The 16,526-nt window shown below is 47.5% G+C and overlaps 1 protein-coding gene across 1 annotated transcript in view; it reads left to right on the forward strand.

The window, feature by feature from the left end:
* Positions 1 to 497: 497 nt before the first annotated feature.
* Positions 498 to 16,526, forward strand: part of CHRDL2 (chordin like 2) — a 70,869-nt gene continuing 54,840 nt past the window's right edge. Inside the window, exon 1 of the mRNA XM_050937777.1 lies at positions 498 to 709. Within this exon, the coding sequence (XP_050793734.1) occupies positions 628 to 709 (82 nt within the window). The 5' untranslated portion in view covers positions 498 to 627. The remainder of the gene's footprint in view (positions 710 to 16,526) is intronic.

Below are 16,526 nucleotides of genomic sequence, written 5' to 3' on the forward strand. Positions count from 1 at the left end.
AGAGCAGGATATGTTTCCCCGACTGGGGACACAGCAGATGTGAAACTGACAATACATCCTTTGATGTGTTGTAAGAAAACTTCAGTATGGTTTTTTTTTCTTCAGAAAGGATAAGGTATTTGGGGGGAAGGGAGAAAACTGCATGGTGGGGGGAAAAATCCTAGGAATGTTATGTACCATGACGGGGTTAGGGGGGAGAGGATATTCCTGGGAAGGCTGCAGAAAGGGAGAGGTTAATATGTTTCCACTGTTTCCAAATCCTCCTCACTGAAGCCCCTCCCCTAGTGCAGCCAAGAAGCAGAGGAATTTCACAAAACTTAAAAAAAAAAAAAAAAAGGTGGGGAAAAAAATAAAAAGTGCTGATTTTTTTTTCAAATAATAACTAACAAAGTTCCTTGCTTTCCCCAAAAGGAGGCGCCTTTGATGAGACTAAAACAAACTGCTGGCGGGAGCTCTGTGTAAAGAAGGAATTAGCTGTGTCGTGCGTGTGTCTCATATGCTGACTCTGTGGCCGCTTGCTGCTGCTCTTAAGTAGCTTTGTGGATATTGAGTCCTTTTTAAACTCTCTGCAAAGAAAGTGTGTGGGCTTTTGGTTTTTTTCCCCCCCTCCTCCCCTTGAAAGGAAGAATGATTCCTGAAATCAGAGAGCTTTCCTTTTTCCTGGGATTTTTTCTGCTTTTTATTGCCTCTGAGATTGAAGCCAGAGCTCGTAAGTAAAGAGCAATTAAAAAATAAGATATAAAGGAATGATTAAGGATGAGACGTATGGGAGGGAAGGAATTGAATGATGGGGAGCAGGACTGGGGAGAGACTCTGTGTCTGGAAGGAATGAGCATCATGGATAATTAGTGATAATTAGGAAAGACTGCATTTGGCAGGAATAAGTGCAGAGATGCATGTATTACTAGCATGTGGTCTCCCTTATGCTGACAGCAGCGGGTACCAGGTATGAAAACATAGGGTCAGATTCTAATCTGGGTCCCACCTGTGTAAATTCTCTTCACTGGCTCTATTGCTGCTTTCTGCTGGTGTAGCTGAGATCAGAACCTGAGTCATGAGGTTGTGAACAGCTCAGTGGCTAGAGACAGCTTTGCTTAGAGAGCGTGAGCTACTGATTGATGCTCCGGATTGTATTAAACAGGCACTCGTACTCAGGTGACAGAATGCAGTGTCAGTAACATCTCAATGAACCTCTTGCCCCAGAAGAGACTCTCAGGTGCGGGGAGTTATGATTTTTGAGCAATCGGCTTTTGCACCAGTGATGTTCCAAAGAGAAACGAGCAATGCCACAGCAGACCTGCTTGTGGCAAGTCTGTAGAAAGGAACTCAGATCACAGTGTTCCAATGGATTGAAGCTGGGAAGTTTGTCCTTACAGATACGGAGAAAAAAAGATGCTCTTCTGATTAGATTGCATTACTAGCATGCAGGAGACCTGACCATTATTCCCAGCACTGCCACAGGCTTGCTGTGTGTGGCCTTGGGCAAGTCTCTTAACCTTTCTGTTTCCCCATATGTAAAATGGGGCCAATAACGCTGTGGTGTTCAGTGTTTGAGGTATAAGTCATTACAGTCACTAAAATGCTTAGAGATCCTGTCTTTAGGGTATTGGCTTCATACTTGTCCATGAAGTACCTCGCATGCAGGCATCAGTGATAATAACAGAAGTGCTAACAAAGTGCAAAGGTTTGTTAATAAATGGATAGAAGTGTTTGCATTGAAAACTAGTGTGGATGCTTTCTCTTCTGCCTAGCTTCTAAGGGAGCTGTTACCCGTAAAGCTTTTGTTTATAATTTCTTCTCTCTCCCTCCCATCCAAAGTGAGTACAGTGCAGGCTTTCATTAAGTGCAGCAAGCTACTGATGCTCCTTTTCTAGAGGTTCTTGTTTTCAGAACCCACCATGCCTGGGTCTTCCTCTCATGGCACATACACGGCTGTAAAGAAGTTTTCCAAGGCAAGCCCAGGTAACTGACAATCTTTCCACTTTCTGACAGAGGTAATCAGAAGGCAAAAATATCACTAACAACCAATTCCTAGTATTGTGATAGTTGATACTAACCAAAAAGCTTGAGAAGGGGTTTGAAGCCCCATGCTTCAAGACATTCCCTACCTATTAAGGATTAGGATGAGATTTTCATGGGAGGCATGTTCTCCCACATCTGCCCACTATGGGGTTTCTTTCACCTTCCTCCGACGCATCAGGTGCCGGCCCTTGTCAGAGGCAGGATCTGGTCTAGCTAGAACTTGGAACTGGTCCAGTCTGGCAATCTCTACCTTGCTCATACTTCTCAGTGGCAGGTAGGAGCTGCAGATTTCCACTGCCTGGCGAATATCCTTTAGAAACAATGGGCCAAATTCCTCCGTGGGGCAACACCGCAGAAATCAGCCATTATGCTAAGGATGAGTTTGGTACCAGGCACATATAAGATTCTGTTACTTACCTTGCAGAACTTCCTATTCCCACCCACTCCCCCAAGGAGATTTTTTTTCGGAGCAATAGTTCCGACTAGAAGTGTATATCTCAGCCTGGTCAAGGTCTGCCTGTCCTTTACTGCTGACGACCTGACTTAGGAACAAGGGCACAGGTGACTTCTTTTTCTAGTCTGCCATCTTCACCTTTCCTCTCTGCTCACATTACACAGCAAGCCTGTTTTGTGCCTTCATAAACTCATCAGGGAGGTTGTTTTGCAGTGGGACATAAACATGGCGCATCTCTCTGCTGGCCATGATGCAGGAGTTCCTTCTTTGGCATCTGGTCCGCTGACCTGGGAAAGCCCTATACTCCAGCCCCAGCAGCTCCTTGCTTTACCTCTGAGTTTCAGTGAGACAGGCTATTATTGGTAGGGCATGTTTATTTCATTCACTGGTATTTACTCAGCAGATGCAATAACATCCCAACATACAATATGGAAACTGGTAAACTACTGGTAATGCAGTTTAGCATATTGAAACTAAGATACGGAGTTTTGTGCCCAAAGCTTATGGATTCATCTGCTTCTTCTTCTTCCTATTCCCCAGCATATAAAAGTGTTAGGGTTTAATTTTGATCTGAGGTATGTGAGTAGATGTTGCTCAAATCAGCGGAGCCATTTCACACATGCTTTACAGCTGATTTTGCAAGGCCCATGGCAATTCAAAGCTACATCTCTGAGATCAGTGCTAGCTCAGCTGAGGGCTCTCCCAGGTAGCAGTGATGGAGGGGCGATGCTAGCTGGGGATCTTACAAGAAGTAGGAGCCTTTAGCTGGTGAGCTAAAAGAATGCAGGGCTGACAGTAGACATAACTCTCCTCTCTTCGGCCAGAAGAGGTCTCTCTTACATGCAGCTAGACAGCGGCTGCTCCAGCTCCTGCACCTGTTAACTTGTCTGCTTTCAGCTGTCAGGCAGCAAACAATTTCCAAAGGGTTAGATGTTGTTCTAGCCAAGGGCTGCCTTCAAAAATGATTCAATGGCAGCACAGGCTGGTAGATTTTAGTCTGAGTGTATAGACAAGCTGCATGTACCAGTCCTTACGGTGAATATGTGTGCTGTGGGTTCACTCACATAGGTCCAGATTCTGCCATCCTTACTCCCAGGGAAATCAGCAGCTTAGATTGTTCCCTCCCAGGTGAAAAGCTGTAGGAGGGGATTTCTTGGGAGGAAGCCTACACGGGAATTTCCTAGCTGAGATTTCCCTGAATCATCCTCTCATGGGGTGGTAGAGTTTGCTCCCCTGCGGAAAAGCTGCCCCTGGGATCTGCATGAAGCCTCGTAGCTCTGCAGCAGCTCTGCCCCCTCCCCTCCACCAATGCGGCACTACTGGAGCTTTGCTACCGGTAATTATCCCGCTGGCTGCAGTAGCTCTCAAGTATCTGCAGTGGGATCCAGAGCAAACCTGGCAGTTTATTAACTTCAGATCCTAGATCCTCTGCAAATCCTGCCCCTGGACCGCCCCCTGCTCCCTGGTGCACCCTGAATCCACCTCCTCCCCAGTAAGGATCGCAGGCAGCACAGTGAGTTCTCAGAGTGTGGGTACAGTGCGTTGGAGGCCCTGAGCCCCTCTTCTGGGGGGAGGGATTAGGCACTAGTTTGGGATCCAGGTGACCAGGCATCACGTCCCTGACCTGCCACAGACTGTGTCACTTAGCCCCTCAGTTCCTCATCTGTACAATGGGGAGAACAGCGCTGCCCTGCCTCACAGGGATGCTGGGAGGATAAATACTCTGAAGATTGAGACGGGCTCAGATACTGCAGTGTTGGGGGCCATGTAAGCACCTTAGCTTGATTGAATCCACGTGAAGGAAGGAGGATCAGTGCATGGAGCTAGCTGGGATGATCGAGAACAATGAGATGACATGAAAAGTGAGGCATTACTCAGTGTAAGGGTGGCGGGTCTGGCTGTTAGTGTGATGATGATTTAGGAGCCCAGCCCAATGCATTGCGCCTTCTTATACAATGTAAACTCCACGCTAGCACAAAGCTGACAATAACAAAATCAGTCAAATACATACGATTATTAGGTAGCGAATCTACAAAGAGCCTGGTCGAAACTGGTCATGCAGAGACTCGTTTTCAGTGCGTGTGCTCGATCAGAGGGAGCAGCTCCTCGCGCTGGGATTTGGCAATTTCTCCAAACAGGGCAATATTCGATGGACTGGAATGGAGGTTTGTGGTAGGAAATGAGATCCCTCAGAACTTGCACAAATAGCCTGGGGATGTGTACAGAAGAGAAGGGATGGGCCAGACATTAGGATGCTGGCCTGGGACTCAGGCAACATGGGTGCAATTCCCTGTTGCACTACAGAGTGTCACTGCAGAGGTGGGAGGGGCTGGCTGCTCTGCGGATGTAGCTAGCATTTCAGGTGGGTACATACTCGGGGTCGCCTGCCTCTGAGGTTATAAATCAGTCAGAACTAGCTTCTCCAGCTGGAATTTACATCTCCAACTCAAAGTGCAGATGCGCCCTTAGCCTGGTCTACACCTCAAATGTAGGTTGACCTACGTATGTGGCTCAGGGTGTGAAAAATCCCAAGAGACGTAATTAAGCCAATCAAAGCCTCCTTCTAGACACTGCTAGGTTGACGGAAGGCATTCCGGATGGTGAGCACTCAGATTATTGAAATGGGGTTCAAGCATGGTAACTATTTAGCAATACATCGCAGACAGTGCACAGCCGTTTAAGGCAAGAAGTGCAGAGTAGCTTATTCATTAGAAGTGAGGACCAGCAGCTGAGCAGAATGCAGGTACCTGCATTGAAATTAGCACAGGCCACCTGGATTTGTATCCATGTTGTTACAGAATGTGCCACGAGATTTATAATGATACCGTGTGGTCATGATCACAGTTTCAATCCTCCTTTGACTGGTGACACCTCCCCAGAAACACAGCGCCCCCTAACAGCCTGCCAGGGTATTGCTTCAGTGTTGACTCCAAGAGGAGCGTGCCAACTAATGAAACTCTAGCAATGCTTTCTGCAGTGCTCTGGGTTTCTTTAGTCATCTTCCGATCAGTACAGATCCAGGCCAAACTATCAGAACTGACAAGATCACATCTCCATGTGCATTGTCATCGAAGTATTGCTCACACCACTGTAGTTGGCTATTGCCTGGCACAAGAATGTTAATCTGTACTGGCACAAGTCTTTCATGGAACATGTAGCAAACTTTGACATGGTCCAGTGAAAAGCAACAAAAGACATGGATTCCCCCATGGGGAGAGGTAATAATGTTTAGGGCCGTTCAGAATAGCAAGGAGATAAATAAAAGCTGATGCGAAAGAGGTGTATGAAATAGGAGAGGCAGAGTGGTCCAGTGATAAGGTGTTAGACTGGGAGTTAGCAGGCCTGGGTTGTGTGGTCTGCTCTGTCACAGACCTGTGGGGTGACCTCGAGTAAGTTATTTCCCCTCTATTTCCCTTTGTCTAGTCTAGTTACATTATCAGGGCTACGGGACAGGGACTGTCTGTTGCTGTGTGCTTATACAGCACGCCTAGCACAGCACGGCCTGGAACTCCACTGGGGCTTCTAAATGCTACTGTTTAAAAAAAAACTGTCTGGCAGGGGCACCAGAACAGGGGGAGCTGGGGGCCATGGCCCCATCACTTTTTACCTGCTGTAAGGGTGAATGACGGGGTAGGGGGTCTTGGGAGGAAGTGGTAGTCTGGGGGCGGGGTCTTGGGTGAAGGGGCAGTGTGAAGGTGGGAATTTGGGGAGAATGGGCTGTGAGAGGGAAGGGTCTCGGGGGAATGGGCAGCAGGAGGGCAGGTGCTCAGGGGAAAAGATGGTGTGGGGGTGGGGCCTTGGGGGTGTGGCACAGGGGGGCGGGCCCAAGATTCGGGTGCCTATGCGTTCCCTGTTTTAGGGTGCTTCTGCCACTCCTGATGCCTGGTCTAGAGGAGGTCAATGAGGAACACTAATTTATCCTTCCTCAGTCCACAAAAACAAGGAGGCACCCTGTGAAATTAAAAGTCAGCACACTGAAATCTGATAAAAGGATGTACTGTTTGACACAATGCACAATTAATCTGTGGAACCCACTGCCCTGGGATATCACTGAGGCCATGAACTCAACAAGAATGTGACTGTGGTCACATGCACTTTGCTAATGGAGAGCGAAACAGGGCCTGTTTCATATCAGTGTCACTGGAGAATCCAGGAACTATTATTTTACCAATGAGCCTGGAAGTCATCTTGACACATTTTTTTTTTAAGACCTCTTTCCATAAGACCTGCTCCAGCTTCCATTAAAGTCACAACAAAACTCTCAGTGACTGGTGGGTACAGGGTTAGGCCATCAGCTGGGAATGGCCCTTTAATGGAGCTGTCCACAGAAGTGCTCTAGTTAAGAAGATTTCACTTTACGCTAACGCATTCATGTCTGGTGGGGAGCAGGTCGTGAGGCCTCATTAACATGCTTTGAGATGCTCCAATGAGATGTGCTGTGTACAAGTGCAAAGGGAAATTGTTTCCATGCATGTGCAGTAGCTACAACCCCCTAGAAGCTTGATGGTGATGTTTAGCACCAGGACTTAGTGCATGCCTAGAAGTCAACGCTGATACAAGAGTAGCTAAGATGCAACAGGTCAAGAACCCAGCCTATTTTAACAAGTCCCCTTCACAGCTTTTTCTATACTTTTCCTTTGAAGCCCTCTGTAAACACAGGGCTGTCAGATCAGCTCCTGGATTTTCTATACCAAACATGGTTTTTTACTTTTTATTTACAACTGTGCTTGAAAAACTGATGCTGATTAACATACACTCAAAACAAAGTTAGCTGGTGAGGGCATGACACTGATGAAAACCTATGGCAACTAAACTCCTGCTCATTTGTACCTTGCTCCGAAAAGTGCAGAAGGGTGTGGCATGAACCTCCAATCTATGGGCTTAACAAAGATTGACACAAAAGCCTGAAAAGGCCCAGAGGAGAATGGATTCTTTGTGACTATTGGAATATACATGAATATAAGGCCCGATCCAGTGCAGTCAGTTGAAATGTGTCCATTGATTTCAATGGGAGCAGGATCTGGTTCATAGTTACTCTGGATTTACCCCAGTGTATCGCCACTGAACTCACTTCATTGATTTCAGATTTTGAAACATTAATTTTATGGTCCTTAGAGATTCCATGGCACTTTTCACAAGAGTATGAACCCCAGCTGAATTCTAATAGCCTGCTTACCTAGAATTCCTCATCTCTTTTCCACTGGATACAGTATTTTTCTTCAGTCCCTCACCTACACATTAGGGCGGTGTAGCTGCCCACTGTTTAAAGGCTGCTGTGATTCTCCCCAGAAGTGGCTGCATGTGGTGGGGAAAGCAAACCTTGTAGCTACGGTAGCTTGTAAAGCACTTCAGGATGAACAGGGCCAAGAAAAATGTAAGAGATTATTACTACATTCTGTTTGAGAAATTGGGGGTGGAGGTGGGTTACTCCCCTGGGATGTTTTGGGCATTGGAGGAACAGCTGCCCAGTGAAATATTTTCAGCCACATGAATGGAAGAGCTGGTCTCCATGTAGAATTTATAGGCCTGTTGGCTAAGAAGGGCTCCCCTCCCAAGTCAGGAGGTCCCTTGTATTCTGATAGGTCTAATCCCTTTGGAAGAGCAAGAAGAAAGTCTGTGTGTTTGGCACCCTTTGTGTGGATAATGGATTTAATGAGCCCAGTTATCCTCTCCCTCACACTGGGGTAACCCCACAGAGTCACACCAATGCGACCCCGGAGTGAGAGGAGACCCAGGCCCACTTATCTGCCAGTGAGCACGAGGCTTTTCCGCAGTCTGATACAGGAGGGGCTGGGAGTGTAATCAGAACTTCACGTGTCCCCTTGCTAGTGTTTGGAGTCAAGGAGTTGTGCGTGTATGTGTGGGTGACGTGGACCTTCAGTAAATTTTATTCTTGATCATTTAATATGCCCAGACAGAAGTAAAATGAAAACACAGCTCACCCTGAGTAGGTCGACTCTTTTTATAGCCATAACATTATGTTTCAATAACAGCTACACACACTTTTTTTGTTAATAACCTGGCATGTGGGCTTGGGAACCTGCCCAACAGGGCCTCTCCCCTAACCGCCTGGCTGTATCTAAGGACTTTCAGTCCAACCATGCCACTGTCAACTCAGCACTTGCTACAGTGACAGAAAAGCTGACCAATAAATGCACATTCTTAGACAGTTTCTTTCATTTGGCTGGCCCCGTCCATAACTCGCTGGATACGGGAGCAGCACTGGAAATGGATGCACTGCATTGTACGTGCTTTGGGCCATAGCCTGAGCTGATGTAAACTGATGAAGATCCGTTGAAATCAAGGGAGCTGTGCCATTTACAACAGCTGAAGAGCTGGTCCATTATGCAGGATTGTTGGATTGCTGCCCCAGCATTAGCTGGAGCTTGACACTACAAAAAGTTTAGGGTCTGACTCGCAGAAATGTAGGACTGAAAGGGACTTGGATAGATCATCCAGTTCAGTCCCCTTCACTGAGGCAGAACTAAGTATTATCTAGACCCTTCCTGACAGGTGTTTGTCTGGCCTGTTCTTAAAAACCCCCAGTGATAGAGATTCCACAACCTGTCTCTAGGCAATTTGTTCCGATGCTTAACCACCCTGACAGTTAGGAAGTTTTTTCTATTGTCTAAACTAAGTCTCCCTTGCCTCAGTTTAAGCCCATTGCTTCTTGTCCTATCCTCAGAGGTTAAGGAAAACAATTTATCTTCCTCCTTTTTATCTACTTGAAGACTGTTATCATGTACCACCTTATTCTTCTCTTCTCCAGCCTAAACAAACCCAATTATTCAGTCTTTCCTCGTGCTTCTTCTGCCTTGCTTACAACACTCCTGCTAATACATCCCAGAATGTTGTTCACTTTTTTTTTGCAACAGTATTACATCGTTGACTCATATTTAGTTTGTGATCCACTGTGACCCCCAGATCCTTCTCCGCAGTACTCCTTCCTAGGCAGTCGTTTCCCATTTTGTAGTTGTACAATTGATTATTCCTTCCTAAGTGTAGTACTTTGCAGTTGTCTTTACTGAATTTCATCCTGTTTATTTCAGACCATTTGTCCAGTTTGTCCAGATCCTTTTGAATTATAACTCTATCCTTTAAAATGCTTGCAACCCCTCCTATCTTGGTATCATCCACAAACTTTATAAGTGTACTCTCTATGCCATTATTCAAATCATTTATGAAGCTACTGAGTAGAACTGGACCCAGGAGCAATCCCTGCAGAACCCCACTCAATATACCCTTCCAGCTTGACTGTGAACTATTGATAATTACTCTGTGGGAAAGCTTTTTCAACCGGTTATGCATTCATCTTATAATAGGTTCATCTATGCCAGGGGTCGGCAACCTTTTAAACGTGGTGTGCCGAGTCTTTATTTATTCACTCTAATTTAAGGTTTTGCGTGCCAGTCATACATTTTAACATTTTTAGAAGATCTCTTTCTATAAGTCTATAATATATAACTAAACTATTGTATGTAAAGTAAACAAGGTTTTTAAAGTGTTTAAGAAACTTTGTTTAAAATTAAATTAAAATGCAGAGCCCCCCCAGAACAGTGGCCAGGACCTGGGCAGTGTGAGTGCCACTGAAAATCAGTGCCATAGGTTGCCTACCCCTGATCTGCGCTATATTTCCTAGTTTGTTTATGAGACGGTCATGTGACATTGTATCAAAAGCTTTACTGAAGCTGAGATATGGGTCAGTTTCTCCCATATGTCCATCTCAAGTCAGCGGTAATGGTACACAAACCTCCAACGATTTGGTAGGGATAAACTGCTGAGAGCTGTGATCATGACTTCTGTAACCCAGAGTGTCAGGGACCAGACCAGCCAAGACCAGCCGCTGGCCTGCTCCCACTAACTTCCCTGCTAGCTGCACTGCCTTGGAATTGGCTGGTTATAAGCCTGGCCCCTACACCAGATCAGTGGCTGCTTGATGTATACCATGCCCGTAGCTGTACTTGCCCTTGTTCCAGTCCCTCCAGCCTCAGACTGCTAGCTTTGATCCCTGTCTCTGCTTCTGTCTTCTGACTCTACTTGACCCTCTGGTTCTGGCATTTGGCTTCTGTCACGCCAGTAGTAATCCCTGCCTCCGCCTCTGCCTTACGACTGGTTTAACCCTGAGCTCTGGCATTTGGCTCCTGTTGCTCCAGTACTCACCCTTGACTTCTTTCCTAAACACTGACTGGTAGGCCGAACTCTCACTTCCACCACTAGGCCTGCCCACCACGGCTCGGTCAGCGACATCGAGCTCTTTGGGATCTGCTCATATTTCACAGGCGACAGCTAGGTTTACATTCACCTGCAGATGACGATTTAGGAGATGAAATGAAGACTTTGTAGGTTCAGCTTAGAGCAAGAGATTGAGGCAATACTGAGGGCCAGATCTTCAGCTCTGGTGAAGTCAAGGAATCATGTCAATTTGCATCAGCTGTAGACTTGATGAATGTATGACCTCTCGCAGCCTAAGAAAGCGGCACATAGAATCCAGATATGCACTAGACAGAGAGGACAAAAGCAGATCAGATTCTTTCCTTATAAGAAATGTGAGCATCATGTCTGTGACTGACAAACAGGTTAAGCTAAGGGAAGGCTCTTTTCCACACCCGCATTTGAATGGTTTGTCACCGAGAACACCCCTTACTGAATTAGGCCGTCTTCCCCAATGGAGGCCATGATTATACTACATGGGCTCTGCCGATCCAGCTTTATGGGTATAACTCTAGAGACAGAGCCCCCCGGGTGTAGATACAATGTATGCCAACAGCAATAGTCCAACGGGTGTAGTAACACCAGCTCCCTGAATGATGTTAGCTATGCCGACAGAAGCACCCACTCAGCGAGCAAGTCTCAGAGCCTGGCTGGACAGATTTGCTCTGTGGTGCTAAAACCAGCTATATATGTTTAGGCTCTGAAGCCTAGGGAGAGGGAAGGGCTTTAGAGCCTTATCTCCAGACCCAGCCCAAATGTCTACACAGCTCTTTTTAGCACTGTACCTTGAGCCTAAATCTGGTGACCCAAGCTCTGCAACTCGCTGCCGCTCTCTGTGTAGACGCACCCTCAATGGCTAGAATAGCAAGTATTGACCAGACATGTTGATTTGAACATTCACGTAGTACGGGATCTTCTTCAATGCCTGCGCTGGTTTCTACTTGCTGTAGCTATCCGTCATGGACATGGCAAACAGCAGAGAGAGCTGCCCCTCTTTTGATATTTTAGTTTCAGACCTCATAGGCTATTGTTACGTTCCTTGCAGGGGCTAGTCAGCACTGAACATGCAGAGGTACTTTCCTGACAGCTTTACCTGGGTCTAGAGGGAGGCCATTGTTTACTGTGCAGTTCTCTATGCCTTCTAGCTGAAGATCAAAACCACTTTACCAACGCTAAGGAATTAGGATTTGCAACTCCCTCAATTTAGAGATGGGATACTGAGGCTGTGGTTCACTTGAGGTCACACACAAAGCCTCTGGTAGAACTCCAGAATTGGTTTCTAATCAGAGATCTCTCCAGGAAGCCTGGGTCTGAAATAGCAGCGATTATGTTGTCTTTGTTTTTCCCCTATGGTTAATTATTATTCATTGAAGGGCATGAGGACAAGCATGACTGAGATATGGGATAGACTGTTTTTACCTAGGATGTTTAAAACATGGGGATACATGGGATCACATTGGTGGCAGTTCTCAAGGTCTGAGAGACGTTTCCATCCAGCACAGTCCATTGGTGAGAATCAGAAAGCAATGCCCACCCCAGGCTTGCCATTCAGGAGGCAGTCAGTGACCGCTGTGTTTTGATGAAGAACTTGCTCTGTCTTGAAGCAGATGGAATTCCATCTTGAGAGAGCCAAAGGCCTTTGCTGGAGTCAGACACTCATCTCACAAGCTACCACAGGATGATTAAAAAGGGCCAACTTCTGTGTGCTGTTCCCAGCACAAGGAGCTCTAACCTGCTCCCAGAGAAATCAATGACAAAACTGCCCTTGACTTCACTGGGATCACCAATGGGCTGGTGAAGGAGAGCACTGCCCCTTTAGGGACAGGCTGGAGCTTACCACCATGACAGCTCGGCGTGGAACGGAGGCTCCGTCCCGCCCTAGGGCTGGGCTATTTAAAGAGGCAGCTGAGGGAGAAAGAGGGGAGTAGATGTGGGTAGTGGGTTCTCTCTCAGGCTCCCGGAGACCAGCCTGATTCAACTCAGAGACTTTGTTGGGTGGACGTTAAGTGTGGCAGCTCTGAACCAGGGCCCTGAGGTGAGGCCCTCATGAACTGTGTATTGTGATTGCTCCTGTCCTGAACCCTCATTAAAAGGGGACGTGAGGTTTTGTTAGTGTGTGGTGGCTTCTCCTTGCCACAGGCTGTTAAAGCGAACCCACGGCTGCCCAATCAGCGTAAATCAAGGTGGGGCACACCCCACTGGGACAAAAGGGGCATGCAGGGATGGTACAGGACTTTACAGGGCCCCAAAGGACCACTCTCAAAAAAACAGATGACCTGATTAAGAAGACAATTGAAGGACATAGGGCTGGAAGTGGCCTCCTGGGTCATTGAGTCTAGACCTCTATGGCAAGGAACAGGTGCGAGTGACACCTTAATTCTTTTGTTACATTTCTATTGTCTGCTACAAGGAAGCCACTTGTGGGGCTCTGGGAGATCACCTGAACACTACAACTCTTCTTGAAGCTTTTCAGCTCCTTGAGTGTGCTACCTGGAGCAGACACAGCCACTTTTTATATTGGCTTCCACAGGTGCCTTGGCTTCCTCCTGCCTTTGGTCTCCCCAGCTGCAAGGTGGGGCTGCCAGTACTTATCTACCTTGCAGGGCTGTGACATTGCTTATTTATTACATTATCCTTTCAATGTGGACTGAAGAATGTATTCTAGCTAACAGGGGCACACCCTCTACTGGGCATCCAGACAATAGGTAAAGCGAACCACCTGGAATCATTGCCCCATGGCACTGATAGCAGGCCACTCCATCCATAGTAAATAAATAGCTGCCACCGCCTCCCCTCAGGATTCAACAGTGAACAAACCCTCCTCCATGCCCAAAATGCCCAGGGCTTGTAATGTGAGTGGAAGACTGGAGATTCTTGGAGATTTTTAAGAACAGGTTAGACAAACACCTGTCAGGGATGGTCTAGATCAGGGGTCCTCAAACATCTCTGCACCGCGACCCCCTTCTGACAATAAATATTACTACATGACCCCAGGAGTGGGGACCGAAGCCTGAACCTGCCTGAGCCCCACTGGTCTGGGTGAGGGGGAAAAAAGCTGAAGCCCAAGGGCTTCAGCTCCAGGCAGGGGGGGCCTGTAACCTGAGTCCCAACATGCAGGCCTGAAACTCTCAGGCTTCAGCCTCAGGTGATGGGGCTCGGGCTTCGGCTTTGGCCCCAGGCCCCGGGCCCCAGCAAGTCCAACTCAGTCCTGGTGACCCCATTTTAATCCACTTTGGGGTCCCAACCCACCATTTGAGAACTGCTGGGCTAGATAATACTTAGCATCAGCGCCAACTTTCCCTGGCACCGGTGAGGGCTCATGCCCCCCCCAGCCCTACCCCATCTCCATCCTTTCCCCGCTTCTGCCCTGCCCCCATTCCAACCCCTTCCCCAAATCCCCGCCCCAGCTCTGCCTCTTCCCCGAGTGCACTGCATTCCCCCATCTCTCCCCTTCCTCCCAGCACTTGCCATGCAAATCAGCTGTTTCAAGGCACAAGCGCTGGGAGGGAGCCGGGGGAAAAAGCGGGCAGGAGGTGCGCCCAGGGGTGGAGGTGGAGGCAGAATGGAGGCGGAGGTGAGCTGGGGCAGGGGGGTGGGCGGGAAGCTGCCGGTGGCTGCTAAGCATCACCAATTTTTTCCCATGGATGCTCCATCCCCGGAGCACCCATGGAGTTGACACCTACAATACTTAGTCCTGCCATGAGTGCAGGGGACTGGACTCGATGACCTCTTGAGGTACCTTCCAGTCCTATGATTCTGTAAGATTAACAAATCTCATCTCTGATGGACTGAGGGGCTTGGTGGGGAATCACTGGCTGAGTCTTGCTAGGCTATGCCACGCATGTCCATTGGAGCCAATGGGAGCAGCGGCAGGGAAGGGACCTGATGCTTTTAAGGTGATCTGTAAATGCTAAGGGCCTGATTCTGCTGTCTCTTACACTGGTGTAAATCTGGAGTAACTCCACTGAACGACAGCCAGTGAAATTGATGAAAATGAAAGGAGGCGAGTCAGTGTTACTGTTATCACTGTCTGCGAAGACGAAGGGGCTCGGACGGCCATTGCTTTAAACCTTGTGGAGTTGTTTACACTGGCACAAAGAAGGAGTAAAATGCTCCCTCACATAAGGTGGCTGCTCTGTGGCTATCCATGGTGCTACTCAACACGAGCACGGGGATGAGAATCTGGTCCAAACTATTTGTTTTTCACGAAGAATTGTCATCCTCCTAACTCAAGCTCTCTTTCTGCTGGCTCCTGCCCTGCTATCATAATCCCGCCCTCTGGTGTCCGCAAATGGACACCGATCTGGGCACATCTCAGATTTGGCTTTGGGACTTCCTTGCAGGAGGATGCTAGAGCAAGACCTTGTTTAAACATGAGCCCCACTGGGAATTAGCATCCCTTGGGCCACATGCTACCCTCCTGCATAAAACAAGCACCCCAAATGCAGTAAGGTAGCAGGTATCACGTAAAGACACAGGTTCTCCTTGCTGGTGAGAAGGGAGGATTTTGTGCCAGTTACGCCAGTGAATCTGCAGAGAAATCCACACAGAACAATATGGACCCTGGGGTACCACTGAGTGGGCCTCTGACCCTCACTTCACTGTGAGGTCTTGGGATTAGGGAGACTGGGAATCATGAGAGCTCAGTGTGTGACAAGTCACTTAACTCTTCTGAGTCTCAGTTTCCCCATCTGTAAAATGGGACCAACAATGCTCCTTTGCAAAGTGCTTTGAGATCTATGGAGGATAATTGCTACGTATTATTCTTGTTCCCCCTGCTGCACAGTCCTGTTGGCTTTGGCTTCCAGGACCATACCATTCTACCCTCTCTCCCAGCTGGGCTGTGAGCGTAGAGGGAAGATATCCTCATCTGCAAAAGGGAGTTTGCCCGTCCAACCATTGCTCTCCAGCTCCAGACCCTGACGTAACACCTCCAACCCTCTGCTGCCCCAGCTCCACAGACCATCAGAGGGAGGCGCATGGTGGCGCTCTCACTTGTGCTGATTTAAGGGTGAAGGCCGTCCTGTTTTCTCCTCCTTCAGAGGGGGGCATGTGGGCCGCCGTAAGGAAAACCAGCGAAAGCCATTGGAATGGGAAACCAGGTTACGGTTTTTCAATTGGTACTTAATATTTGAAAGTCTTCGCCATTAAAATCCTCTTTTTGTAAAACAACATGACCTTTGTGAACGTGTTATTGCTGAAGACGGCAATAAATAAGGAGACTGGAGCCCAAGTGGCAATTTACAGCCACAAATGGCTTTTCGCTCAGAGCAAATTGGGAAGATGTCCAACATTTGACCTATGAAAATGAAATTATTATACTGGCATGGGAAAAAATGATCTGAACCTTGAAGCTTCTAAGCCTCCTCCTTCATTACATCTCTGGATCACCTTTAACCAAACATCCATGCGCTTGCTGCCAACTATGCATTGGAGTGCTGCTGAGATGTGGACAAGTGTCGATGGGTGCCTGAGACTACCAGTTCTTTATAATTTTAATGGCAGGACCTTTGCAGACATTAATCAGGCTTGCTTTCTAGGGCTGGATTCAAACCAGGGTTCCACTTGTGAAAGACGAGTGATTAAACATTTAAACCATCCAGCCAACTGGCATGGGAAGCCTGCTAGCTTAGCAAAGCTATGTCATGTTAAGGTAACTATATTTCTTCATCTTCAGCATAATTCATTAAGATGTTGCAAGCAGGGAAAAATGAAGTTATTATTCACCCTTTTGAAAATTTTTTTTTTTACTAATTTCCTGCAGTTGCATAGATAAACACAGTCCTTGCGCCGTTGGTCATTTGTGCTAAGACCTTGTCGTTCCGAACCATCGGGGTTG

Source organism: Gopherus flavomarginatus, chromosome 1 (genome assembly GCF_025201925.1).
Source record: "Gopherus flavomarginatus isolate rGopFla2 chromosome 1, rGopFla2.mat.asm, whole genome shotgun sequence".
NCBI lineage: Eukaryota > Metazoa > Chordata > Testudines > Testudinidae > Gopherus > Gopherus flavomarginatus.